The sequence below is a fragment of the Drechmeria coniospora genome, chromosome 03 (assembly GCF_001625195.1).
Source record: "Drechmeria coniospora strain ARSEF 6962 chromosome 03, whole genome shotgun sequence".
Taxonomy (NCBI): domain Eukaryota; kingdom Fungi; phylum Ascomycota; class Sordariomycetes; order Hypocreales; family Ophiocordycipitaceae; genus Drechmeria; species Drechmeria coniospora.
In genome coordinates, this window is record NC_054391.1 from 7,151,005 (window position 1) to 7,177,164 (window position 26,160).

The 26,160-nt window shown below is 54.3% G+C and overlaps 12 protein-coding genes across 12 annotated transcripts; 7 read left to right on the forward strand and 5 right to left on the reverse strand.

The window, feature by feature from the left end:
* Positions 1–157: 157 nt before the first annotated feature.
* Positions 158–1,388, reverse strand: DCS_07722 (glyceraldehyde-3-phosphate dehydrogenase; the record flags this gene model as incomplete). The annotated part of the gene is made up of 2 exons (XM_040805006.1): positions 158–1,045; positions 1,260–1,388. The coding sequence occupies 2 exons, from the start codon at positions 1,386–1,388 to the stop codon at positions 158–160; spliced, it is 1,017 nt and encodes a 338-aa protein (XP_040655110.1).
* Positions 1,389–3,933: 2,545 nt separating this feature from the next.
* DCS_07723 (Lin1 family protein) lies at positions 3,934–5,370 on the reverse strand (the record flags this gene model as incomplete). The annotated part of the gene is made up of 1 exon (XM_040805007.1): positions 3,934–5,370. One exon carries the CDS (start codon positions 5,368–5,370, stop codon positions 3,934–3,936), a length of 1,437 nt encoding a protein of 478 aa, XP_040655111.1.
* An 861-nt stretch (positions 5,371–6,231) lies between these two features.
* Positions 6,232–7,381, forward strand: DCS_07724 (Ubiquitin fusion degradation protein 1; the record flags this gene model as incomplete). Its single annotated transcript, XM_040805008.1, has 2 exons — positions 6,232–6,501; positions 6,551–7,381. 2 exons carry the CDS (start codon positions 6,232–6,234, stop codon positions 7,379–7,381), a joined length of 1,101 nt encoding a protein of 366 aa, XP_040655112.1.
* A 589-nt stretch (positions 7,382–7,970) lies between these two features.
* DCS_07725 (uncharacterized protein) lies at positions 7,971–8,633 on the reverse strand (the record flags this gene model as incomplete). Its single annotated transcript, XM_040805009.1, has 2 exons — positions 7,971–8,367; positions 8,476–8,633. 2 exons carry the CDS (start codon positions 8,631–8,633, stop codon positions 7,971–7,973), a joined length of 555 nt encoding a protein of 184 aa, XP_040655113.1.
* An 850-nt stretch (positions 8,634–9,483) lies between these two features.
* DCS_07726 (uncharacterized protein) lies at positions 9,484–10,088 on the reverse strand (the record flags this gene model as incomplete). Its single annotated transcript, XM_040805010.1, has 2 exons — positions 9,484–9,541; positions 9,592–10,088. The coding sequence occupies 2 exons, from the start codon at positions 10,086–10,088 to the stop codon at positions 9,484–9,486; spliced, it is 555 nt and encodes a 184-aa protein (XP_040655114.1).
* Positions 10,089–10,676: 588 nt separating this feature from the next.
* On the reverse strand, positions 10,677–12,767 carry DCS_07727 (uncharacterized protein; the record flags this gene model as incomplete). The annotated part of the gene is made up of 4 exons (XM_040805011.1): positions 10,677–10,728; positions 10,824–11,186; positions 11,586–12,287; positions 12,613–12,767. 4 exons carry the CDS (start codon positions 12,765–12,767, stop codon positions 10,677–10,679), a joined length of 1,272 nt encoding a protein of 423 aa, XP_040655115.1.
* A 2,968-nt stretch (positions 12,768–15,735) lies between these two features.
* Positions 15,736–16,564, forward strand: DCS_07728 (uncharacterized protein; the record flags this gene model as incomplete). Its single annotated transcript, XM_040805012.1, has 3 exons — positions 15,736–15,807; positions 15,866–16,105; positions 16,172–16,564. The coding sequence occupies 3 exons, from the start codon at positions 15,736–15,738 to the stop codon at positions 16,562–16,564; spliced, it is 705 nt and encodes a 234-aa protein (XP_040655116.1).
* Positions 16,565–17,411: 847 nt separating this feature from the next.
* On the forward strand, positions 17,412–17,999 carry DCS_07729 (uncharacterized protein; the record flags this gene model as incomplete). Its single annotated transcript, XM_040805013.1, has 2 exons — positions 17,412–17,552; positions 17,637–17,999. 2 exons carry the CDS (start codon positions 17,412–17,414, stop codon positions 17,997–17,999), a joined length of 504 nt encoding a protein of 167 aa, XP_040655117.1.
* A 797-nt stretch (positions 18,000–18,796) lies between these two features.
* On the forward strand, positions 18,797–19,204 carry DCS_07730 (uncharacterized protein; the record flags this gene model as incomplete). Its single annotated transcript, XM_040805014.1, has 1 exon — positions 18,797–19,204. One exon carries the CDS (start codon positions 18,797–18,799, stop codon positions 19,202–19,204), a length of 408 nt encoding a protein of 135 aa, XP_040655118.1.
* Positions 19,205–20,374: 1,170 nt separating this feature from the next.
* On the forward strand, positions 20,375–20,999 carry DCS_07731 (uncharacterized protein; the record flags this gene model as incomplete). The annotated part of the gene is made up of 4 exons (XM_040805015.1): positions 20,375–20,446; positions 20,514–20,566; positions 20,621–20,898; positions 20,965–20,999. The coding sequence occupies 4 exons, from the start codon at positions 20,375–20,377 to the stop codon at positions 20,997–20,999; spliced, it is 438 nt and encodes a 145-aa protein (XP_040655119.1).
* A 1,073-nt stretch (positions 21,000–22,072) lies between these two features.
* On the forward strand, positions 22,073–23,386 carry DCS_07732 (uncharacterized protein; the record flags this gene model as incomplete). The annotated part of the gene is made up of 1 exon (XM_040805016.1): positions 22,073–23,386. One exon carries the CDS (start codon positions 22,073–22,075, stop codon positions 23,384–23,386), a length of 1,314 nt encoding a protein of 437 aa, XP_040655120.1.
* Positions 23,387–24,247: 861 nt separating this feature from the next.
* On the forward strand, positions 24,248–26,130 carry DCS_07733 (Heat shock protein 60 precursor; the record flags this gene model as incomplete). The annotated part of the gene is made up of 3 exons (XM_040805017.1): positions 24,248–24,355; positions 24,419–24,560; positions 24,626–26,130. 3 exons carry the CDS (start codon positions 24,248–24,250, stop codon positions 26,128–26,130), a joined length of 1,755 nt encoding a protein of 584 aa, XP_040655121.1.
* Positions 26,131–26,160: the final 30 nt, after the last annotated feature.

Sequence of the window (26,160 nt, forward strand, 5' to 3'; positions counted from 1 at the left end):
TAAACGTTGGTGCTCTGTTCAGTATATAGACACTTGTTCTTTTCGACCAAGACTACCTAAGCACGGAATGATGCCGTCCATGTCGGCTACTACTTGACCAGGGTCCTCTGCTTATACTATTTTACTAGGTGACGTGCATGTGCATGTAGCGTAGCCTTTACTTGCCGGCATCGACCTTGGCGATGTAGGCCAGGAGATCGAGAACACGTCGGGAGTAGCCCCACTCGTTGTCGTACCAGGAAACCAGCTTGACGAAGTTGTCGTTCAGGGAGATGCCGGCCTTGGCATCGAAGATGGACGAGTTGGTGTTGCCGTTCATGTCGCTCGAGACCACGTCGTCCTCGGTATAGGCGAGGATGCCCTTGAGGGGTCCGTTGGCAGCCTCCTTGATGACCTGCTTGATCTGGTCGTACGAAGCGGCCTTCTCGATGCGCACAGTCAAGTCGACAACCGAGACGTTGGCGGTGGGCACGCGCATGGACATGCCGGTGAGCTTGCCGTTGAGGGCGGGGATGACCTTGCCGACGGCCTTGGCGGCGCCGGTGCTGCTGGGAATGATGTTCTGGGCAGCGCCGCGGCCGCCGCGCCAGTCCTTGCCAGAGGGACCGTCGACGGTCTTCTGGGTGGCGGTGTAGGAGTGGACGGTAGTCATGAGACCCTCGATAATGGTGAACTTGTCGTTGATGACCTTGGCGAGGGGAGCCAGGCAGTTGGTGGTGCAGGAGGCGTTGGAGATGACGTCGGCCTTGCCGTCATAGGTGTTCTCGTTGACGCCCATCACGTACATGGGGGCATCGGCGGAGGGAGCAGAGATGATGACCTTCTTGGCACCGCCAGCCATGTGAGCCTTGGCCTTGTCGGTCGTGGTGAAGACACCGGTGGACTCGACGATGTATTCGGCACCCGTCTCCTTCCAGGGAATGGCGGCGGGGTCGCGCTCGGAGTAGAACTTGACCTTGGAGCCGTTGACGACAAGGTCCTTGCCGTCGACGGCAATGTCGCCCTTGAAGACGCCGTGGGAAGAGTCATACTTGAGCATGTATTCCTGCGGGCGAGCAGGTTAGCAGGCTGCGAGCGAGAGCGGACGAGAGGAACAGTCGAAGCATTGCGTGGCAGCGGTGAGGTTACGCTCTCTATCGAAACGCAGGCGGCGCCAAGGAGGGGTTCGATTCCAGGGCGGCGGCGTAACGGGGAGGGGGAGGGGAGGGGGAGGGGCAGTGCCATCATGGCTGGCAGGCAGAAGGGGGTGGGACACTCACAGCGTATTTCGTCTCGATGAAGGGGTCGTTGACAGCGACGACCTGGATGTCTTGATGCTCAATGGCATTGCGGAAAACGATGCGGCCGATGCGGCCGAAACCGTTGATGCCAACCTTGATGGGAGCCATTTCGGAATGCGTTGGAGGTACTACGAGGTGAAGGTTAGAGGGAGAAGGGACACGGCGCGGGGAGAAAGCAATCAATCGTCATCGTGGCGGTCGATAGGAGCAAAGGAGCTGGCGCGAGGGTAAGGGATACAGGCTGAAAGCATTCCAAGTCTTACCGGAGAGAGGATTAGAAGCACAAGGTGTGTTGTTCTCGTAGGAGCGTAGTTGTAGTGTGTGCGAGGAGGAAAGAATCGGCGGATGAGCGGAACGAAGAGGCTAGAAATGGAGGGGTAGGGGAGGGGAAAATTATGTAAGTGTACCTTGCACGATTACAACCAGGTGAACGGCCATGTACAGTACACCGAGGAGTACGCCTAGGTACCAAGGTACCTGCAGCAGGCGGGTTGACGTCTCTGCTTGCCACTGGACAACGGAGGAGTGGTTTGGAGGGGGGAGGTGGATGCTGCCGAATGGCTGGACTGCCCCTCACCCCTCCGCTGGAGGGTGTGCTTTGCATGATGCCTATCAGAGCTGGTGGTATTGGTGGGTAGCTGATACAAGCATCCTGAGTACCTGTTATCAGTACAGTGCAGTGCCGTACTGTACTTAAGTACCAACCAACATGTAATGTGCGTTTGACTGAAGTAAGTACCGCAGTACGCCGCCGTACTCCGGAAGTGTAAGCACCTACTTAGTGGTTCTACGGAGCACAGTATTAGTAGTTGCATGGGGATACGCTTACAGTACAGCATCTACACATACTGTACCTCGCACCATTCTTTCGTAACTGTCAGTGCTTGCTGTAGTTGCTTGTACAAGAGGCCTGCCAAGCTTCATATCCTCGACGGAAGTTGGCTACCTACTAATACCGGTGCGTGCGCGAGTTCTCGCCCGTTCTTGCATATGGTCGGAATACGGGGTCGCGGGTAGATAGTACCTACATGCACAGACAGGCTCGCACACGGCACTGTACGAACCTGGTTGGTAATAGCCAATAGGTACCTAGTTGCTTGTACTTGTACAGGAGAGTTACTTGGGAATTGCGGCGTTCATGTTGAGCGGAGATGCACAGCATCTACGGAGTACTCCATGCCGTCTCGAGCACGGAGAATGGATGGGAGTATAAGTAAATGAACTTACTAACTCCGTACATTTGCTGCATTTACTGTTTTGTCAATACATCTGGGAGGGCTTCGCCACCGAAGGTGGCGATCGGCAAAGCTTGGTCATACGCAAGATGCGTCATATACTGGATCAGGTGGAGTTGGTGGCTCCATCAAGCCCACCAAAACGTACGAGCAGTCCGATAGGTAAGTACTACCTACAGTACAGAGTAAGTAGTACATGAACGGAGTACTCGGCACATGTGCAGGCAGTGAAGCACACGTACTTGTATTTACAATTACTCCGTACAGTACTCCTACTCCCTGAAAGTACATGTAGTGTACTTGCAGGTATGGTGTACTTACTTAAGTATGAGCAAGTGTACGTTGTACTTAGGTAGAACTGCAAACGTACGGAACGGGGCACGTCAGGAGGGGTAAACGTCAGGTTACAATTAGTGGATATCACTTGGCGGCGATGGGGCACTTGCCACCGGTATAAGGAATTGTAAGTATTTAGTGCACACCCACGTGGGCGAGTGCTACATGTCGACTTGATTTTTACATTGTACTGTACTCTACGGAGTACAGTACGGAGTATTAATAATACCTGCTATTAATACTACTGATATGAGATAATACCAAAACTGTCCTTCGCAAGTGTACTTAAGTACAGTAATACATATATGTGCCGTACTTACTTACTTACTGTAGTTGCAAGTATACAAGTACAAGAACTGTAAGCACACCTGTTTGCAAGGACATGCGAGTGTGGGTACCGCAATGCTACCTACAGTACAGTACATACATGTTGGAGTCTTGGACTCCAGTGTATGTGACAGTCACCACGGACTATCTGGCGATGACGACGGGTTACGTGCCTACTGGTAAGTACTTGGAGTACTACCTGTAGGCAATTAATACTACAGGAGAGTACCTACAGTACCAAGGTAGGTGTAGTGGTATGGTGGTGTGCAGTACTAGGTGAAGGTGTAGGTGGGTACGTGGGTTTACCAATGCCATGAATCGCCCAACAAAACCCCGGTGTGTTGTTGAGTCAACGAGCCCGTCATTGCGACACACACGAGACGCAACGCGTGCTGATTGATCAGTGGCTACCTAGGTGTAAGTAGTTGGTTCTTGGCTCATGACGGTGGGCGATACTAGTCGAAGGACGGTCCACCAGCAAAAGGTGCTCGTCGTTCCGAGTTCGGCAACGAATCGGGTGCGCTAGTACTTGTAATACCGGGACATCGTCACGGCTTGCCTGTAATTCGTACGCTTGGGCCAAGACAGGGTCGGGACCAGCCGCTCCGTCCATGCTGCGGCGTCCATGGGGGTCACCATGCTGTCCCGTCACGGCGAATTGTCGCGCAAAGGACCCCCATGCGGCAGCGAGTGAAACCGCGCACGGTCGACGACGTTTGCATTTTACTGCTTCCTCCTGCCGTCGACGGGACGGGTCAGACAAACGACATGGTCGAACTCCAGGCGTCACTGCCATCCGTCGGTCGGAACTCGACGCCTTGTCCGAAGTAGCCGGCATCCTGCCAGGCCTTCATCATGGCTTCGTCAAAGGGACCTTGGGTGGCCCCGTCGCGTCCGTCGGTCCAGCGAAACTCCCACGTTTTGCTGCCGTCGGCGGTTTCGTTGCCGGTTTGATCGTCATCCCCGCGCTTGGCTTCCGGTTCCAGCCAGTCCTCGCCAGTCTCACGCTGGAACGCGCGAATGAGGAGCTCCCTCTCCTGCTCGTATACGTCGTCGAAATCTCGGCTCAGAAGCTTGTCGGCCGCGTCCGTGATGGCGTTGATCGATTCCTTGATCCGGACCTGCTCGGCATCGCCGACGGCATCCGCGTCGACCTCGATGTCCTCGGCGGCTTTGCTCATCTTCTTGCGCTTCCACATGGGTATTTTTTTCGCCTTCGTTTGCTTCTTCCCTAGACGCGCCAGAGCCTCGAGGGGGGTTTCGACCCTTTCGAGCTGCAGAATGAGCATCGTCAGCAGATCCGACACCAGCACGTCGTCCTCCTCGAGCCGCTGTTTCCGAGCCTCCCCTTCACGTCTCCTGTGTGCTTCGGCCGCCTTCTTCAGGTCCTTTTTGCTCAGCCCTTGGAGCCAGCTGTCGTGGACTGCATCGGGATCCCCGGCTTTGCGGACAAAGTTTCCCGCCTGGTCAAACTGGCCTTCTTCCATTTCCTCCCTTAGGTTGAAGGCCTCCACCTTGGGCGCATTACGCTTCAGGCCGCCGGCGCCGACCTCCTCGTCCAGACCCTCCTCCTGAATGGCAAGTTCTGCGTCGGAATCGTCGTCGCTGCTCTCGTTCTCGTCGAGCCTCACACGCCCGCCGCTCTTGCTTTCTTCCACCTGCCCTCCGATTTCCGAGGCGTCGAGGAAGCGTACAGCCTTTTGCTTTCGCCCAGACTTGTCGAAATCTCCCGATTCTGGATCGGCCTCCTTCGCTGGAGCTTCATCCACCGTCGCAAACATGTCTTCGTCCTCGTCGTCGTCCTGCTCGTCCTTCCCCTCGCCCGACTCGAGGCTGCCGGCCTTGCCATTCTCACCGAGGGCACCGCCGCTTGCGGCGTTGTAGTTGTCGAGCTGCTCCAAGATATTGACGTCGCCTTTCTTTCGACTTGCGGCCCGGGTGTTGAATGTCTCATTGTCCGAATCGCTGTCGTAGCCGTCGAGATTCACCGCCCCTCTCTTCGTGACCCCGCTGCCGCCGATGACGTCTGCGTCGAGGACGGCATCGTCCTCGCGGGCCTCGGCAGCCAAAGTCGAAGGATTCCGCACGTCGAACTTGACTCGCTTGTTGTCGGGTTCGTCCTCATTGTGATGGGTGCGCGCAAAGTTCTCGCCATCACGCTTCGGCCGAGCGGCCGAGTATCTCGATGCCATGGCAGGCCGAAGAGCCCTATTAGCTCCCTTTCTTGCGAAAGTGAATGGATGAATTGGGGGGAGGTAAGAAAGGCGGAAGGTCGAGGGGACGTTTCCCACGTCGATGGTGCTGCCAGCTATGTCGCCTCGGCCAAAGCGTCGAGGTCGACGAATGGCAGAAGCTGACTGGTCAGCGGATTATTTTCAGTGCCGGAGGCAGCAATGAGGAGCGCCACAGGCTTTCGCTCAGCATGCGTCATTCCCCAAGTGTTCAAGTAATGCTCCAAGTACTCCGCAAATGGATTGCAGCACTCCGTACTCCGTACTGTACGGAGTAATACCGCAAACTATTAAAAAAGGAACTACTTACAAAGTGCTGCAAGAGGCACAGTACTTCCAAGTACACTATACTTGCACCTACAGCCGTCCTTGTACGTAACTGTACATGTACTTGGCTTAGCTACCGGAGCACGCCAACCCCTACTCTGCAACTCGGGTACGACTTCTAACCTTGCCTTTCGTCACCAGTTGCCTCCAAAGCCCAACCAGCTCAGCTCACCATCACTGCTCGACACAGCTTACTGGACTGCCCTGTGCCGCCTTACGCATCAACCTTGCAGACGCCAACTTGGTGTTGGAGAGTCTGTGGCAGTTGCAGTTGGAGTTGGTGGACTGTAGCGCACTGAATCGTACCAGCAAACGTCGCCACCGACGGCCGGACCGATATCGCGAGTCGGCATTAGGCTTCCACCATGGTTCGTTGCCCATCACCTCATCCCATCGCCGCCCCTCTTCTTCAATGTGCCTCTGCCTCTGACCCGTTGCCAGTATTCCCCCTACGGCGGCGGTTTCTATGCCGGAAACCCCGATCACCTCTACAACATGGCCCGCCATGGCAGGCGACCCATGATCCAGCGTTTCGACGAGTACTACCGATGCTACCCCGTCATCATGGCGCCTGGCTCCGAACGGCCGGAACTCAACTACGGATCCAAGGTGATCCTGCCCCCGTCTGCCCTGGACAAGGTCTCCAAGCTACACGTCCAGTGGCCGCTCTTGATGGAGCTCATCAACGGCGAGAAGGGCAAGCATTCCCACGCCGGCGTGCTCGAGTTCATCGCCGAAGAGGGACGGGCGTACATTCCGCAGTGGGTTCGTGCTAGCTCCCGTCTCGTCTCGTAAGGGCATGACGACGAAGCAGCAGCTGACAGATCCCAAGATGATGGAGACGCTGGCCATGGACGTCGGTGACATGATCCAGATCCGGACGACGTCGCTCGAACTTGCCAAGATGGTCAAGCTGCAACCGCAGTCGGTCGCCTTCCTCGACATCAGCGACCCCAAGGCCGTTCTCGAGAGAGCCTTCAGGAACTTCGCCACCCTCACCAAGGGCGACGTGTTCAACTTTGAGTACAACGATGAGATCTACCACGTCGCCGTTTTGGACGTCAAGCCGGAGACGGACAAGATGGGCGTTTGCATGATCGAGACGGACGTGTCTGTCGAGTTTGCCCCTCCTGTTGGCTACGTTGAGCCCGAGAGGAAGAGCGGTACCAGCACTCCGCGCAGCGCCCGAGCTGGCGTCCCCGCCGGGGGCATCTTGCACCACCAGGGCACTATGGCTCAAGCCATCAACTACAGCGCCATCGCTCCGTCGGCGACGAGCAACACCACCAACTTCCGTGGCGACGGCCAGCGACTTACCAAGAGGGGGAGCAAGAACCCGACACCGAAGCCCGCGACGCCCGTGCTGGAGGATTCGTCGGCACTCCCGAAACGGCACGTTGGAACGGCTGCTCCGCTGCGCTTGTCGCCGAACAAACTCTTTTTCGGCTACGAGCTGAAGCCGGTCAAGACGGATGAGGATAGGAAGCTGGAAAAGGAAGCGGCGCAGAGGCCTCATTTTGCTGGTCAAGGACAGAGCCTTCGTGGGACTGTCAAGAGAAAGGGCGAGACGGACGAGAAGTCCAAGGCGCCGGACAAGAAAGGCTCGAGTGAAGGGCATCGGCTCGACAGCCGTAGTCCGAAATGATTTTTCACGCTCCGAGGATGCAGGGCGTTGCGGTGTTGGCCTTGGGATCCATTCCCTTCCATGCGGAGGAAATACTATACTACTATCCTAGCAACTGGGTAGCCTGGTACGCACAAGACACCGGTTCCAGCGGCACGAGCTGCTTTGTGTTGCATTACGTGGTGCATTGAGCAGCGGTGCTAGGCAGATCAGACGACGGTTGCCTGCCGTTGGCGACACAGGAGGTTCTGGGATGGTGCCAATGATGATGCTGTGGAAGGGTGATGCTGATCATGCTGCTGATTACGACTGTCCCAGCTGCGGCAAATGGCACCAGTTGCCAAGATACTCGCTCGGTAAAAATTGCACCTGCGCACGATACGGACCGTCCTCGCGCCATCCTCACGAGCGTGCTTGAGCGAATGAGGTGCACGTAAAACCTAGACTTCTCGACACACACTTTGATCATTGGCAACTAGCTCTGCCTCGATAGTCCCGCCCCGTCCGCTCCAGTGTGTCTAGATGCCCCTTGAATGCCTGCGACCGAATCTGTCATCTTCATCCGGTCTGGCAGTCTAGCCAGAGGGCGGCCAGAAGCCTGCTCGATGGCTCACTCCAACACGTTGGTCGCCTGGTACCTGAGGGATCGGACAATAGCACCCTCCCTCTCCTTCTTGATGAGGTTGGCCGCGTCTATGGCGACGTTCTTGACCCTCTTCCGTACACAAGGGGTAGGAACCGAGCCATCACCTCCGACGTTGTCATATTCTTCATCGTCGTATTTGGCCATCTCCTTCTCATCGTCGTCGCAGCGTGGCTCGGCCAGGGAACGCTTCGTCGGAGTCTTGGACGAACTCGCTAGCTTTCGCTTTCGGGACGACTTTGAAGCCGGCTCGGGCGTCGAAGGTCCTGCATCGGATACGGTAGCGGCGAGGGCGAGGGAGAGGGCGGCGGCGTCGCCATGACGCGCCTTGAAGTCTTTCATGACTACCTTGCTGAAGTGCTGACTACGAAGGTGAAGGCGATGGCACCTTGCTGTCAGCCGTCTGTGAGGGGAATGTATCGTCTCGAGGCGCAAGGAAGATCGGGCATGGGGATGGAGGGGAAACACTCACGAGATGGCCTCTTTGGTGAACGAGTGTCCAAGCTGTTGGAGGATGGCGTGCACCTTGGACCAGTTGTGTACCACCCTTCCCTCATGGCTGCTGACGATGAGGGCGACGCAGAGATCACGATCGGCGGCGGCATCCCACTTTCTGTCTCCGCCAGCCATGGTTGGTGTCAAACTTCACCACGAGGACCGGGCCGTTGCTTATCTCTTCTCTATGCGTTGGCTATAGACACTTTGTCAGCTTTTGTCATGAGGTTTTGCCATCAGCTTCTCGATCAAGTAGTGGCTGCTGGTGTGCTTGTGAGAGCGAACAGGAACTGAACCCCGCCCGCGCAATGAGAAGATGAAATGCATTTTAAGAAGACAGACGAACGGACAGGAACGCAAAACTACACACCGGCGTAAATACTGGATGGCGAGAAGAAGAAATTCAATATTTCCGTGGGTGCTGTCCTACACCGAGATAAGTTGCGATGCTGTTGAAGTTGAGACAAATGTGCTCCGCTCGTTTGTTGGGGTTTTGTGATGGTGCGTTGGTGGAGAGTGGAACGGAAAGAGGTGATAGAGAGGCCTAACCTCGAGATGAACAGATCATCGGTTGCTCAGGAAACAAACAGCTCTCCGAAGTGAGCAGCACCCGTGGTTCGGCTGCGAGCTGTTTCCGTGGACATGCATCGCCATGGTGATTCCTTTTGACTCGTACTTCATCCCCAGCATCTCTCTTCCGCAAGAATAGATGGAGCGGATCGTGCTTCAATCAGGTTCAGAAAGAAACAACGCGCGCCCTACGCATATGGGAATGGTTAAGAAGGCTGGAGAGGGGACGGTTTTAATGTGTCAATTTCTTTCGCCCCAGTTCCGTAGTCTGGTTCTCCAACACTCCTCTTGAGAACCACGCGTATAGCAAAGAGCCGAGAATATCACCAAGGCCATTCATGCACGCCAACAGCTCAACCATCAGTGTATAGAAGAACTCCGATGCCGAAGTGGCAGTTGGTGTAAACTTGCGAACCTACACCTCGCCGGAATTGGTGCCATATTCCTCGTCTTCATCCAGGACGGGACTGGCGCTACTAAGCTGTTAGGCTCAAGTTGCCCGGGAATGTACCTGTGCACTCACTCGCGCTCTTTCTTGATCCTCTTCCTGGGCGGCATGATCTCGGACTCATCGGGCGAGTCTTCCTTCTTCAGAAACTCTGTAAAGTTCGTCTCGTCATCGACGTTTCCGCCGCATTCCTCTTTCGGATATCCTTTCGATGGCGTCTTGCGTTTGAGGCTTGTGCTTTCCTTGACAGCTCTTTTCTTCACGGGAGTGACACTGCCGCCACCAGCCGACATGTTGCGGCCACGACGAAGTTTCTGGATGTGCTGGCTACGATAAGGCGGAACGTCAGCGGCTTGAAGCGAACCGAGCGGAATGATGAAGAGAAAAAGGGGACACGGGGAGAGTGGACGACAATACTTGATTGCATCGTAGGAATAACTGTATCCCCACTCCTGCATGCGGCTCGAAACTTGGGTGAGAACAGCCTTGTTGGGCCTGACCTCCGCCAGGACGGCGAGAAGGAGAGCTTCGTGTGACTTCTCAGTCCAGCCGCGGACAGGTATGCTAGACATGGTGATACGTCGGTCGGGGAATTTGTTGAACAATCGTGAGGTGATAGATCCAGGCTGAGGGATGGATGGAAAGATGCAACGGAAGATGCAATGGCAGAAAGAGGATGGAAGTGTGTACCCGAGTGGATTTGAAATGCCAAACCCGCTCGTTGCAAAAAGGTCACAGGGGAGATGGGGAAAAACAAAGAAACACTGTACCGAAGAGCACTCTCGGAGAAGCTGTAGCCTTTGGCATGCATATCGTCCAAAACCTTGTTCATATCTGCCGAAGATATGTTGAGATGTTGAAAAAGCGCAATGAGGATGTCCTGGTGAACAACAGGATCCCACTTCATAAGCTGACGGCCAGGCATTGCAGACATGGGATGAGAATGATCTCTTCACTTCGAAGGAAGAGAGTTTGAAGAGTTGGAAACAGCCTGACTCTTGTAGAGTAGATGCAATTGGAAAAAGGCTGGGCCAAATTGAACAGAGAAAATTAGGATGTGGGCGGTGGTGTGTGAGCATCGCTCGTTCAGAGCAGTGTACGCTGTTGTTGCACTAGCAACTCCTCAGCGGCTCCTCAGTTCCTTGCCATTGCCACCGGCATTATGCTTCCATAACACGAGCATGATGCACAAAGGCAGGCGCAACGCAAATACTGGTCACGAGTGACGTTTGTCGATGAAGACAGCCGGCAACTGAGGGAAGAAAGGAGGCTACTTATAGTAGGGAGTTGATGAAACTAGTACGCACCGAATAGCATTCCACGACACATTATGGCCCATTTCTCGAAGCTGTGTTTCGATCCTCTCCTTGGCAACAGTGTCTAAAGCACCTGATTGTTGTGCCGCCTCATACAAGCAGGCGGCGAGATCACAGAGTAGCACCGGGCTATCCCAGGGGCTCGATCCCTTTGGAGGCATGGTTTCTGGATTGACTGAAGAGCGGAGCGAGCGTTGCCGTTTGTCAAGTTTCTTTCGATGCGAGATGGAGGAGAGGCTGGCTGCGTTTGGCGAGTGGAGGTCAAGTTGTGTGTGGCTTCTTGCGGTTGAAGCCATAACACTGACCTGACCAAAGTAGTCGCGGTCGTGTGGTTGCTCAGCAGCAAAGAAACATCTGTTCGGCGTCTAGTCCACCCTGGAAACGAAAAAAAAAAATGCACGGCCGGCATTGGTGACTGTCGTAGCCGAAGGGCAAAAAAGAGTGAGTCTTTTCGACGGGAGGAATTGATAGTCACTCCGCTGTTGGCTTATGTACATATACAGACTCTTGTGGGCCTGTCGTCCATCCACAACTGCTTCTCGCAAACTCCTTGTCACATTCAGCTATGCAAATACAAAACACGGAACAAGGTGCGCCACGGTATGGCGAGGACGAGGACAGCGCCCCGAAAAGATGCAGGGCTACGAGGCCAAGAGCAATCACGCAACGGCGATGACATGCTATGCCTCGTCATAGTTTTCGAACCTAGATCCTGGTCAGGGGCAAGATGCTCTCCAAGGCTAACAAACTTACTCGGAGCCATACTGATCTGCAGCTTCCGAGCCGTTGTGGGCGGCAAGAGCGAGGACTGCTTCGTCATCAAGCGCTGCATCGTTTTCGCTTTCGGCCCCCATCTCCCGCGATCCAGTCTTTACGCGTTTGGCTGGGTGCTCTTCCTCGTCGTCCTGTACAGCTTCTTCGCCGGCACCCACTCGCCTGGAGCGGTGCGGATCTTGGACATCTACCGTGGTCTCAACAGCATCTTGAGACTGAGGGACCTGGTCCGGCCGTGTAGACGACGCAGAAATCGGAGGCTGCGTAGGATTACTGGCAGGAGCGGAAGTTCGTGGCTGCGCTATCCCTTTGCTCTCACCATTTTGCGCCTTCGTCTCGGGGGGTGGCTGGGATTCGCCAGCCGTCGCCGCAGGAGCTTGCTCAGAAGCGGGCGCAGGATGCGAAGCATCTGTGGACTGCACAGGCTCTGGCGCTTGCGGAGAATCTGCGGATGTTCCTGGGACTTGGGCCGGTGTTTGGCCCTCGACAGGAGCAGGAATACCGCGGCCAGCCGGCGCAGGCAGACCAGTTCCAGGCACCTCCTTCCGAGGGCGGCCCCGTCCCGGCCTGGGTCTTCTGGTGATGGGATTCAGGGTTGGATCTATGCGTCTGGCGTTCTCTGGAATAATGCCGTCCGCCTCCATCTTATTCTGGACCCTTCGCAGTCCCTGAAAGTGTTGACTATTTCGAAGTCTGTTAGTGACGCGCGTCACTCCCACATCACTCCCGGGAACACGAGGCATGCATGTACGATATATACAGCAGAGGAGAGGCATTGGGAAAATAAAGTATGTCATCTTCTCGAGATGGAAGCTCTGAGATGGCGCCAAGACACGACATGGTCGCTATTTCGCTCAGGAACTGGAGGGCAGTGGAGGGGAGGGGTCAGACGGATACGTCATTGCATCTTCTGGGCCGCCGGGGTCGATGGAGAAGTGATGAGAAGACGAGATGGCATGGATCTCGCTGTGTGAGATGCGCAAAGGAAGGAATCACAATGACATACCGACATCCCTCATTGGTGAAGCCATACCCGAGCGTTCTCATGTGATTGCCAATCGTCGTCCATTCGGCACCGCTGATGACGCCAATATTTTTGACGGACAAAATGGTGAAGAATAAATCTTTATCTGCTCGATCATTCCAATTCTTGCTATTCATTTTGCCAGAGAGGAGAAAGAGCAGCTGCTCCTATGGCTGGCCAGAGGTGGCGGGAGCTGTAGTGAGGAGGGTAGCAAGGCGGTAGTAACAGGTAGAATAGCTAAGAGCACGGGCGGTCCGAAGCTGGTGGCGGATAGTACGTGTTAGGAGCTGCTGTTGTGCTGGGGGGGAAATTGGTAGTGAGATTTTGGTACGTAGTAGGGAGGTGACCCTGATTGGGGGGTTTGATGTAGGATTCCTAGGTACTTGACCAGCACGAGGCGACGTGAGTCACGTGCTGCTCATCGGAGCACGGCGCATGTTGATCCGGTATGGAGAATCAGCATTCGTTGAGACGGTGCGTCGCTCGTTGTCGTTTGCCTCGACCGGATGGAGAGCTTGCGAATTTTTGCAACTGGTCTTTTGAGAAGCAAAACTGTAGGGGATAGGTGATATGAGTCCCATTACGGGCTGCGGGCGTTGGAATTGATACTCCTATTGCTGTGCCTGATGATGATGCATCGACTTAGCCGACAATGAGGCAGCGTTTACCCGAACATTGACCACAACAACCACTGACAACCCACAACGACCAGCAACCAGCAACCAGCAACTGGCACCCAGTGACGACCACAACCATTGGTTGATGCACAAGACAAGTATTGTATTAGCATGACCAATTGGTGTTGGTGGCTGTGCCGGTGACGGAAAGCGCCGCCGGATTAGGGAAGAGTCCGTCCGGCTTAGTCAACAAGAAGGGAGGAGGGGGCGTGGGTTGCGCGCTCACGTGAGTTCGTGGCAACTTGGTGCCACCCCTGTTCGCTCATCGCACTGTGTCCCTCCAAAAATCGCGAGCTGTCGCGTCTTTCCGACCACCTCACCCCATCCCTCCTTCAGGCGATGGCATTCTTGCGCACAAACCCGACCATGGGTGTTTACTGAACCACTTCTATTGGTTTTAAATAGTTCCTATGATGTGCTCCCAGCTTTTCCCGATATCTGGCGCATTTCTGGCCGCTCAGGGACCAAATGTCGCCATTGTTGAAGTTGGTGATGGTGGCGAGGTGGCCCCTCTTTTGGGGACACCGAATCGGCGAGGGAGCGGCGCACACTGTCTGGGCAGGGCGTCTCAACCCCCCGCTCCCCTGATCTCCCTTTGACGGAATGAAATGAAGCAAGATGAAGCGGGCTGACGAATGCCCTTTGTCCGAGCGACGTTGCATCCACTCGCCGGTTGGTTGCATGCCGCTGGCGATACGAGTTGCCAGGCGAGCCATCTTTGGTGGCCGAAAATGCGCTGTATTTCAGCAACCTTCCCTGGCAATTCTCATAGGCTATTCGACAACTCTTTCACAGGATCAGAATCAAGATTGGCATTCGCTGATTTTGTGAGACGAGGCGTTGCAGGAAGGGGGGGGAGGACAACCGATTCCTCCGGGTACTGTAGAGCACATTTCTGAAAGCTTGTTTCGGCTTCGGCGTATCCATAAAAATCTTCCCTCACATTCGTTAGTGAAATGATGACTCACATCACACTTGGTTCGGTTCGGGATGGATGGATTCCTTCCCAGTTCCTTTTTTCTTGTTTCGCCTTGATCTCTCCCTGCTATCATTCAGTCACCCTGTCCCAGGCAACAAGCGGCAACTGGGAGGCACCGGATAGGCTGCGTTTTCGGGACAGCTGCGCCTCTCCGCCAATGCAGCTCGATAGTGATGCATCTGCAGAAAAGTTAATGACACTTCCACCGGATGCGATACGAAGCTCCGACGAATCGATGCCGACCAATGCTTGGATGCCTTTCGCTGCTTGCTGGACCTTGCGTGCTGCGTTTACCTTTGGCTGGTGGCTTGCAGGGGTCCGACAGCGACGGCAGGCAGGGGCACATTCGTACGACTGATACTTGCATGTAAGCTTCGTCGCACGGTCACAGATGCACTGGTGGTCTTGTGCCTGCATGTGCCAGATAAGTGCTCGTACCAAGGCATAACTGTATTTGAACGTGACATTTGTTCGCAACACCCAGTAGCGGAGGTACGTTGTGGTGGGCCTGGCGATTTTAGCGGGTGGAGGCGTGGTCCGGGTGCCGCTGCGAGTGCGCCATACCAAGCACCGAGGCAACCACTTTACGCGCTAAACCCCACCACTTTACGCCTGCCAGGTGCCAGGGGCCCGCTGCCGGGGTAGCGCTAGCACTGTGCCTGTGTGCTTAGTGGCAGCGCCCAGCCGGCATCGTAGGCAGCGACGGGGCTGAGACAGGGAGACCTGGATGGCCATATGCTTTACTTCTGCATCTGCAGGTGCATACTGTGTAGAAGAGTACAATTCATGGTGCACATGACAGTACGAATGCATTGGCTCGTGAAGGATGAATTTAAACGGGAAAGGGAAGAAGTTGGGTCGGACGTTCCTGGATCCCTGTCAACATCCGAATACATGCTTAGCTCGCCTCTCGCTGCAAGCCCCGTGTATCTGTATTCATGGAGGAATGGGTATATTAATACCTGGATCCTCCCCGGCGATGAGGGCCCCTTCTTCCAGCATGCTCCCGCCGCCCGTCATCCACTCTGCCTCAGTCGCAAAGCCGACTCCTGCCGTCTGAAAGGTTCCCTGACGACCTAGGCACGTGGTGGTTTGAATCTTCCATCGACCAAAGGTATCACAGTAATACCGCTCACTACCGGCGTCACTGGTCGAAGCTTCAAGGTTATCGGCAACATAAACCCTGACGCACACCATCAACCATCTCCTCTTTCACTTTTCGGGCCTCGGGCTAGGCATTCTAGTCATACCAATCATTCTTGCAATTCTTCCTCCTTCTGTTCGCCTCCCGCCCATATAACGCCATCTCGTCCGTATAAAAAGTTCTCCCCTACGAGACTCACCTTGCCTCTACCTACCACGACACCTTCCGTCTCACCCCCACGACAAACTCCATCTCCTTGCCGCGACGCTTTCAGGCCGGCAACCTCTCGGGCTTGGTCGTGCACCATGTCTCCCAACAGTGAAAACGCAATGGCTCGATTTCTGTTCGCTATCATCAAGCAAAAGAACCTCAAAAACGTGAGTGGCTCGATGCATGCATCGTGTCCCCATCACTGACAACGGATGGCCTCTGCAGGTGGATTGGAACCTCGTTGCTTCCGACCCCGTGCTTCTCGAGCCAATCTCGAACGGCCATGCGGCGAGGATGAGATTTTCTCGCTTCAGAGCGACAGTCACCGTCGACGAGGCCCGGCGGCAGCATATTATCGACGATAATAACCGAGTGTCCAAGCCTTTGAAGAAGAGGGCCTCGGCGAGGAGGGATCATGTCAAGTCTGAATCAGACTTCTGTTCAAGGCTGTCGGCGTATAAAGAGGTATGCTGGATTGCTTGAATTCTTGTGCCGCTTGCATGATCTTCTGACACATTCGTTTCGCCACAGTTCTCTCCCGTCTCCCTGGGCTCGCCAAGGATAGATACGTCGCCGTTCATGGGAAACTCGCCGTACATGGATGACGCCTGCGACAGTTTGGACCGTTTCCTATCGCCCTGCAGCGATGATGTGACACCAGCCATCGTCGCCAAGCCGGTAGCCATGGATGGAGAGGGAGAGAACGGGTCAAGCAATCTTTCAACTATTGCTGATGGGTCTTCGGACCTCTTCAATGCCGCCGATTTCTTGGCCTTCGACGCTGCCTACGGCTTTGGCGGTTGCGGTACTGGGTCGACAGCCTTTCATTGCCAGGATATGCCCGAACTCGCTACCGCCTACCCCGTGACAGGAGACGAGAGTACGGAATGGAACAGACCGGCTGAAGAATCATGCTTGTTCTAAACCGTTGTGGGCAGCATTTCTTTTTCCGACACTTGCCGCGAAAGCGACTGGCGATCTGTGTACATGAAAGGTGTTTTATTTGGCCCATCTTGTTTATACTTTTGATGACTTACGACGGTAATATTGGGGGAGAAATATTCTTTCTGCTATTTCGGGATGAGGGTGAAGCACAATGAAACTTCCCTCGGTTGCTGTTATCCGGGATGGAGAGCTAGCTAGAGGCTCTAGCAAAGACGAATGCGCCACTCACAAATTGAACAATCTATTCTCTTGAGAATCATTGACCTTATTGACCCATTTTCTTCTCGCCGTCGCCTCCACCCACTGTTCTCAACGAGTTTTTGGCTTGTCGATACGCGCAATCGGTTCTGCAATTGGGGGGGGGGGGGGGGGGGGGGTCAGTCCGAGGAACCAGATTGTGCATGCTATTTAAGGGCATTCATTGCCCGGCAACCAATCGCAATCATGTTCATACAACTGTCACGGGGTCCATATGCTCATCTGCTCGCCAACTACAGAGAGCTCGCTAAACCTCTGATCCCGAGTCGGGTAGGCTGATAGGTTTCTGTTCATCCTCTTTTGCTAGACCTCGTGCGGCCTACTTTTCCGCTCACATTCTTCCAACACCGACCGATCGGCTGCTTCGATAGGCAACAATACTTGTGGTTGATCCCAGTCCTGAACCTGCGAAGTCACTCGACTCAAACGCAAGACGCTTCCAACATTTGCTTCCATCTGTCTGTTTGTGACACCCCCCCTCCCCGTCTGAACGAATGCTAAGGTTCTCCGTTCCGTCTCGCAGCCTGTTCACCATCAACCATCGAGATTTGACCTTTGACCCTCGACCATGGCTGAAAATAAAAAGGAACCGACTGCCTCGGAGGCCATGTTTTTCTTCGCCATTGTGAAACACACAAGGAATAAGGCAGACATTGACTGGGCCGCTGTCGCTGTCGAGCAGGGTTTCAAAAACGCCGAGGTTGCCAAGGTGAGCTTGATGGTCATGTGCTAGTGAATGTGTCGAAGGACACAAGTATGCAGAGTCTCAGGAACCTAACGCACGAGTGCAAAGGTTCGCTTTGGTCAGGTCAAGCGCAAGCTTGGGATTTCATCAACCACGATACCCGAATCGCCTACTTCCGCGACCAAAGTAACTCCGAAAAAAGGCCGGGTCGTCAACGGGCCAGGTGCATCTTCTGCTGCCTTTTCTGTCATCTCTGGTACTTCCAGCAAGGTGACCAAGAACACAGGCCACACTCGAGCCAAGAAGCGCGGCCGGGTCATCAAGAAAGTCAAGGAAGAAAACAGCGGGGATGAAGATGAGGCTACTGTCGACATGGACGAAGACATCTACATCAAGCCCTCTCTCCTTGGCTCGGCCGAGCAATTTGAAGAAGACATGAAGTCGATGATCAACGAGGATGATCCTTTCTGAACTTCCCAGCCTCGATTTGACCGTTGTTCTTATTTGTGCCATGTGCCTTGTGCCTTGGCGGTCCACGTTGGGGAGCACTTGGGGACTGGGAATGGAAGGTCGAACTTGTAACGGCCAGAGTGCAGCCGGGTATAAAGTGATGAGAGATATCAGAATAGCATCAGTATGAATGGCAACAAGAGAAGCCGCCTTCGTATGCAGCTCGCTATATGCGTACATTTGTCGCCATTAGTGATCCGAGGGATTCCTTGAACTCGCTTCGTTAGTCGGATTTGACAATGGGCAGCGGAGCAGGGAGCCTCCCTACCTGTTCTTGAAGGGAGAAATGGAGAAATAATTCTTGCTCCTCTCGTGCGGATTACGTTCTGAGTGGATGCCGTTGCTCTTGTGCTCTTGTACTGTGTTTAAACTGCACTATGATCTCCCAAGCTGGTTCTGAACAACTCACATTTTGCTTTGCGGCATCCCGTTTGGTCTTCCGCCTCTCACTCTTCATCGGCAATCGATTGCTACCTATGTTTCCTGCAGTCAATTCATTCCTGCTTTTCTCTCTGCTTGTTGCTTTTACTTTGTCTCCTACGTGGTCACCGAACAAGTTGGAAGGTCTGCTTCGCTCTTTTGGATCGTCATCCTAGTACGGAACGGAAGAAAGCACCTCTCTCAACTATCGAGCTTTCGTCTGTTGGGCAACGATTTTCGCCCTTCTGACCACCTCTTGTCCGTCTTGTTCCATCTCCCATCTCTCATCTCTCGTCTCGCCTTTCTGTTGCTGACACGAGCGGTAGCAAATCGCCACCATGCCTTCCAAGAAAGCCATCGTCGCAGACACAACCGACCAACCCACTGGCCTCACAGATGGAGAGCTTCGATTTGTCAAGGCCATCTTTGACAACATGATGCAGAAGCCCGACGCCAACTGGGAGAATGTCGCTGGCGACCTCGGACTCAAGGATGCCAAATGCGCAAAGGAGCGTTTCAGGCAAATGTCCATTCGACATTCCTGGGGCACGAACGGCTCTTCGGCTGTGCCCTCTCCACGACGATCCAGAGCTGCTGCCAATTGTCCTGTCGGAGAAGCCAAGATCAAAAAGTCGCGCACACCTCGCAAGACACGTGCGATGAAGCAAGAGGAGCTTGGTTCGGATGAGGTCAAAACCGAGGACTGCCATGAGGTAGACAAGGATGGAGCCTATGAGAAATTCTAGGCTGTATATAACCCATCTGCATATCAGCAGTTGCCGGGGCCAGGCTTGATAGCTGTTTTATTTGAATGAGCCTGGACTTGGCAAGGATGGCTTAAAACAGGACCATTGGCCATCACGTCTACGACGTACATCAGTCGTTGCCACCGAAATTTGCTGTCTGTGAGGCCGTTGGAGGTGGTTCTAAAACAGGCCATCGGTATTCCTTGATAAATATCATTTGGTGTGGACATGGAGGATTAGATGAATACCATCATGCCGTGCAAACGAAGCAGAAAATCGCCCGTTTATGCTACATCGTCCATGTTCAAAAGAACTACCAAAATCGCCGAATCATTCAGTTCTCTGCCATTCACTCACTTGCACAAACACGCACACGCACACGCACACTCTCCCTCTCTCCCTCGTCCATGAATTGCCATCATTATAGTCAAGTGAGCACCAAGTTCTTCTATGCACCAAGGAGAATCAAGCAGCAGAAAGTGAGAGACGATTATCATCATCGTTTTGCTTTGAGTACCGAGTATGAAGCAGCTTTTTGGAGTGGAATTTTTCAGTTCCTTGCATCTTGTCCGCATACCATCTACATATAATAACACCTTTTCTACGTTAAATGAGATAAATGAAAAGCGAGTTTCCCTGCTTGTCGTACTTCATCCATGTTAATAGACTCGTCGAGATGGCAACAGTACCGGCAATCGCGTGATCCGTTTCGCCTATAATCCTCTGGGTGTGCAAACTTGTTCTTCATTTTGGTGCACTGAACAGAACAGTTTCCTCCCCATCCGTTTTATCACTGTGTGTTCTCACCTTCTTTCCACCTCTGCGATTCAGTCTTCACACCAACGCGCATCTGCTCGTCAACCTTGACAGTCTATCCTCCGTATCTACCCATCAGGGGCATCTGCTCGCATTTTTTCTATCTCTCACTACGTGGTATGCCATTTCTTACTTCGGTTTTTTTAAGTAGTTTTGCAGCCGTCCTGGAAAGCTCGCTCAATCACTACAGAGTTTACAATTTCCTCCACTTCGTGAGCCAGCAAACACACGCAGCCCGTGATTCCTTTCCGCTCCCCCCGAATCCGTTTTCGGCATCTTCAAATTTCTTCAGAATCGAATGCTAAGAGGAGGCAGCAAATACCGCCGACGATAGCTTCATTCAAATCGACGACCATGAGCAAGGAGAACAACAGCGAACAGGTCAGGTTCCTGGTGACATGCATCAAGCACACCAACCAGGGACGAGTGAGTCAAACACCCCCCTTCTTCGCCCATGTAATCAAGTTCTGACCATAAACCCTACCCCTTCCAGCCCAATTTTGAGCTTGTTGCCGAGGAACTAGACATTGTAACTAAAGCAGCGGCGTGCGTCCCCCATCCTCGAATGACTTTTCTTTTCTCCCTAACCGGCGGCTATAGTCAGAAGCGCTACGAGCGCCTCCTCAAAGCCCATGGGGTGACCGCCACGTCTCAAAAGGCCACGGCCAAGGCCATCGAGAATGAACAAGACGCCATCACTCCGCTGTCAACCCCTGCGAAGCGAAAGGCGCCCCGCGCAAACACAGGAGGCGTCAAAAAGCCTCGCAATACGAGCGCCAGGAACAAGAAGGAAATTCTCTCGTACGATGCGGTCATAAAGGTTGAGGACGCCAAAGCAATCGTCAAATCTGAAGCAGAGGAAGACTCGGCCCTTTCAGGTGAGTGGCAGGTCTGAGTGGCATTCATTCAACAATCGTACTAACGATAGCTCTTCGCGGTTATAGAGCCCCCTGTTTCCGATGCCGAAATTGAGATCTGAGTTTCCTCATGCTGGATTCGTTTCTCGTCAGGTGGTTTTGGAGCGACGGGACCGGAAGGCTATCGTGTGAGAGGCTTCTAAGAATCTAGTAGCATAGATTCCATTCATTAGCTTCTTCTCTCTTCTCAAGTCCGCCGGTTCACTTCATTTACTTAGACATTACCAATGTGGATGGATTTCAATCTTCCAGCCTGTATGCTAATTTGATGTTTGCCTGCATGTGACCTATCAGCCCTCGCTGCCTGTGGTCATCAAATTCGCAAAATCACACACAAACTCTCTCTTCCTTGCTGCTGTATTTCTTCATCTCCAGCTGTTGGTGAAGACCATGTGGTCATCGTCGTCGGTGGGCAATCACACCGAGAGTCGGTGACCCCCTGTGTGAAATTCGACATGGCGACTGAGGTAGACACTCGTCCAAAGTACAAGGTTGCCCTGTTATCAATATTTCCAATCAACTATACATAAACGTCACATTTCTATTTTCGAGTTTCCGCTCCTTCGCGTCGTCAAGGTATACATACTCCAGCGCAGTGACTGCACGGTTGCCCCCTTGACTGGGCAAACAATGTCGGTAAGCAAGATATTTTCTCGCCCAATATTTGCGGCGCATCAAAATTCCACTTCGACATTTCCGAAACTAGTCTGCCTGGTCTCGGTGAGAAGACTAGTTTTCCGTTGCACTATAGTGCCCTCTCGAGCGCAACCGTCGGTGATTCAGTTCTGTTCAGGGGTTGCCTGTCCACTCAGAGCGCAGGGACATCATGCTATTGTATTGTTCCTTGCACAATCGGGAAAATAACGAAACCTGATCTAGCAACATGCTTTTGGTTTCCTATTTCCTCACGTTTAATCTTTGTCATTCAATCATCTTCACTTCTCATCTCCAGGTCCGGCTCAGGATTGGTCGCAACCTCACAGATCCATTCACCATCCACCATCCACCAATGCATAGCCTCTCTTCCTATCCTCGCTTGGGATTTCTGAATGATTTCAATCCTACCGTACAAATTAATCAGACGAAAGATCTTCTCTCACCTTCGTCCATACTATCAGAGTGTTGGTAGCTCATCATGCCAGGTCACGTTGGCAACTCCGACCCTGCCGAGAGCAACAGGCAAACCCATCACCTCCCGTCTGCCTCGTTTCTCAATACTCTCCCTCGCAAGTCTTCTCAGAGGGCTCTTGTCGCGGGGGAGAATATCTCCTTCCAGCATCGCAATACCGTCCCGCCCATCTCCCCCAGCGCTGCCACGACGTCGAACAGCGACGACACCGGTGGCTTCAATACTCGAAAAACTCGCAGCACTGACGTTCACGGTCGGCAATCGGCCTCTCCCGACGTCTCTGTTCAAAATGAAGCTCCAACTCGAGGCAATTGGACGAGTTCGGCCAGGACGCCTTGGACTCCTGGCTTTGAACGAGCGATGAACCAATTCGAGCCGAACGGATCACCTTCTATTCGTCTTCCTCATCGAATTGAACATGGTCGTCCTGGAAGTTGCATATCCAAGACACTTATTCGACCTGGCCCTGTGCCTCCTCGGAGTGCGGCGGCAAGATCTATCGCCGCAGCCGCTGCAAGCAACAGCGATTCGAGCGCCGGTCCCAAGGTCAATGGCGTTGGTGTTGACCTCTCCAGTATCCGGGAGTCTATTGAAAGCACCGTTGAGCGCCAGGTTGCCGATGCCCTCGCCCCCCTTCGCTTCATTGTCACCAGCATGCACGGGACCGTCACAGCGACAGCGCAGGAGAATGCAGACTTCCATGAGCAGAACAATACCCTCAGCCGCCAGCTCGATTTGCAGTATCATCAGATTCGGCAACATTCTGAAAATACCAGCTCGCAAATCAGCGCTCTGCTCCATCTCATCGAGACCCAGAGCACGGTTGGCCAAGGTGTCACCAACAGCTTGAACATTCTCAACAATGTTGCCAGCCAACTTACTCATGCCGTCACCAACGTCCCCCATTTTGTTGGAAACCTGGTTCAGTCCTCTGTGGCCCCTACCGTGCAGAAAATTGTATCGAGAGGGACGCAAACCACACTTGATCTTGCTATTTCTGCCGAGCGACAGATTGATAGCATCTCTAACAACCACAGTGAGCAAAGCGCGCAGCTCGAGAGGCAGTGGGACGAAATCAGCAATCAACTCGCTGTCATACTTCAAGAGATCAGGCACCAACCGCAACGTCTGCACAGTGTTGAAATGGAGTCATTGAGACAGGACGATGTGGCCGAGGATGAAGTGAAGCAAAATAAGAGAGGGGTTCTCCAGGAGGTGGAACTAAGCCGCAAGTGCGGTAGCCGAGACGTCAAGTTTTTCTTCAAGAAGCTCCTGAAGATTGTTGACCGAAAGATGGAGAGGATGGCTTCCAGTAGCTAGGTCAAATTTGGTCAAAAATAGCATGACGCAGAAATCGAGGCCCTTGAAGCTGTGAAGAAGAAGGCTCCAATGGAGGAAAATGGCGTCGCCGTTCCTTTCGGATGCAGCAGTCAATAGAGAGGTCCTCGGAAAAGCAATCTCCGTTTCGACGTCGAGAGGGATTGGAAACATGACACCGGATTCTGGCTTGGCGTTCCAATAATCGAGTCGTACCGTCAGATTCTATTCGTAGACAACCTCAGGAAAGGTTGCAAGATGCGAGGTCAAAATGGCTGCAACTGCTTGTGACATCGATCGATTTATCATGCTGGCGACTAACGCTGAATGACGTGCATTTGTAAATAAAGGAGCGAGGTCTCGATAAAATGATGTGATTGCCTCATTAAACCAAGGACACGGATAGGGCCCTTGAAAATAATGCCAAACAATCCAAGACTGGTGACGAGTGAGTTGATACTGGCGAAAATCGAAGTACGTAAACCATCCGTACTGTACGGAGTAAGTGTTTGGGAGGTTGACGTTAGAGTGGAGCTCGAGCTTGACAATATGGAGGATGCTGTTGGAAGAGTGTAGAATGGCCTGTGGGGCAGCCCTAGTCCGAATCAGGAAAGGCGCAGAATGCTGGGAATTGTTTTGCCGACGAGCTCTGTAACAATTTTTTTGGGGCGGCTCGGTGATGAAGCTTCTCCAATTGAGCATCTCTCTTCCACTCACCATCCCTCCCTTCTACTTTTGATTGTGCGTCCGCTAGAGTTTTGCCGAAGCTGCATATCGTCTCGTCAGCGAAAGCACGCCAAAACTGCCGCTCCTTTTCAGCTCATCTTTCCTCCTGAGCCCTTTCCTCCTTACGACACATACAGGATGCAACGCGCGTTGAGCTCCCGGACTCGGGCTACCGCTCTGTCCTCTGCCGCCTCTCGCTACCGAGCTGGCGCCGGGCTGGGCCAGCAGCTCCGTTTCGCCCACAAGGTAAATGAAACTTGTCCATGCCGTGGACGACGGGGATCAAGCTGTTCTGACGCCATGGAGTAGGAGCTCAAGTTCGGCGTTGAGGGTCGTGCCGCCCTGCTCGCCGGTGTTGACACCCTCGCAAAGGCCGTTGCCACCACGCTCGGTCCCAAAGGCCGAAATGTCCTGATCGAGTCCAGCTTCGGCTCCCCCAAGATCACCAAGGGTACGTCCCCTCCCCCTTGATCATAGACTCTGCGGGAAGCTTTCCTGACTCGACCCTTGCCGCAGATGGTGTCACTGTTGCCAAGGCCGTGACGCTCAAGGACAAGTTTGAGAACCTCGGCGCCCGATTGCTATCGGACGTGGCCAACAAGACCAACGAGGCTGCCGGCGACGGTACCACCACCGCCACCGTCCTCGGCCGCGCCATCTTCTCCGAGACGGTCAAGAATGTCGCCGCCGGCTGCAACCCCATGGACCTCCGCCGTGGCATCCAGGCCGCCGTCGACGCCGTCGTCGACTACCTGCAAAAGAACAAGCGCGACATCACGACGAGCGCCGAGATTGCCCAAGTCGCCACCATCAGCGCCAACGGCGACAGCCACGTCGGCGAGATGATCGCCAGCGCAATGGAGAAGGTTGGCAAGGAGGGCGTCATCACCGTCAAGGAGGGCAAGACGATGCTGGATGAGCTCGATGTCACCGAGGGAATGCGATTCGACCGCGGCTTTGTCTCCCCCTACTTCATCACCGACACCAAGTCTCAAAAGGTCGAGTTCGAGAACCCCCTGATCCTCCTCTCCGAGAAGAAAATCTCGGCTGTTCAGGACATCATCCCCGCCCTCGAGGCCTCGACCCAGCTGCGCCGACCCCTTGTCATCATCGCCGAGGACATTGACGGTGAGGCCCTCGCCGTCTGCATCCTCAACAAGCTCCGTGGCCAGCTCCAGGTGGCCGCCGTCAAGGCTCCCGGCTTCGGTGACAACCGCAAGTCCATCCTCGGCGACATTGCCGTCCTGACCAAGGGCACCGTCTTCTCCGACGAGCTCGACATCAAGCTCGAGAAGGCCACGGCCGACATGCTCGGATCCACCGGCTCCATCACCATCACCAAGGAGGACACCATCATGCTCAACGGCGAGGGTACCAAGGACTCCATCGCCCAGCGATGCGAGCAGATCCGCGGCGTCATCGCCGACCCCACCACCTCCGAGTACGAGAAGGAGAAGCTCCAGGAGCGTCTGGCCAAGCTCTCCGGCGGCGTCGCCGTCCTTCGCGTCGGCGGTTCCTCCGAGGTGGAGGTCGGCGAGAAGAAGGACCGGTTCGTCGATGCCCTCAACGCCACCCGCGCTGCCGTCGAGGAGGGTATCCTGCCCGGTGGTGGTACCGCCCTCATCAAGGCCGCGAGCCTGGCCCTCGGCGACGTCAAGGCCGCCAACTTTGACCAGCAGCTGGGCATCACCATCGTCAAGAACGCCATCACCCGCCCCGCCCGGACGATCATCGAGAACGCCGGCCTCGAGGGTGCCGTCATCGTTGGCAAGCTCCTCGATGAGCACGCCGCCGACTTCAACAAGGGCTTCGACAGCGCCAAGGGCGAGTACGTCGACATGATCGCCGCCGGTATCCTCGACCCCCTCAAGGTTGTCCGCACCGGCCTCATCGACGCCTCCGGTGTCGCTTCGCTCCTCGGCACGACCGAGGTCGCCATCGTCGACGCCCCCGAGGAGAAGCCTGCCGGTCCTCCGATGGGCGGCATGGGTGGCATGGGCGGCATGGGCGGCATGATGTAAAAAAATCAAAACAAGAAGAAGAAACTGAGC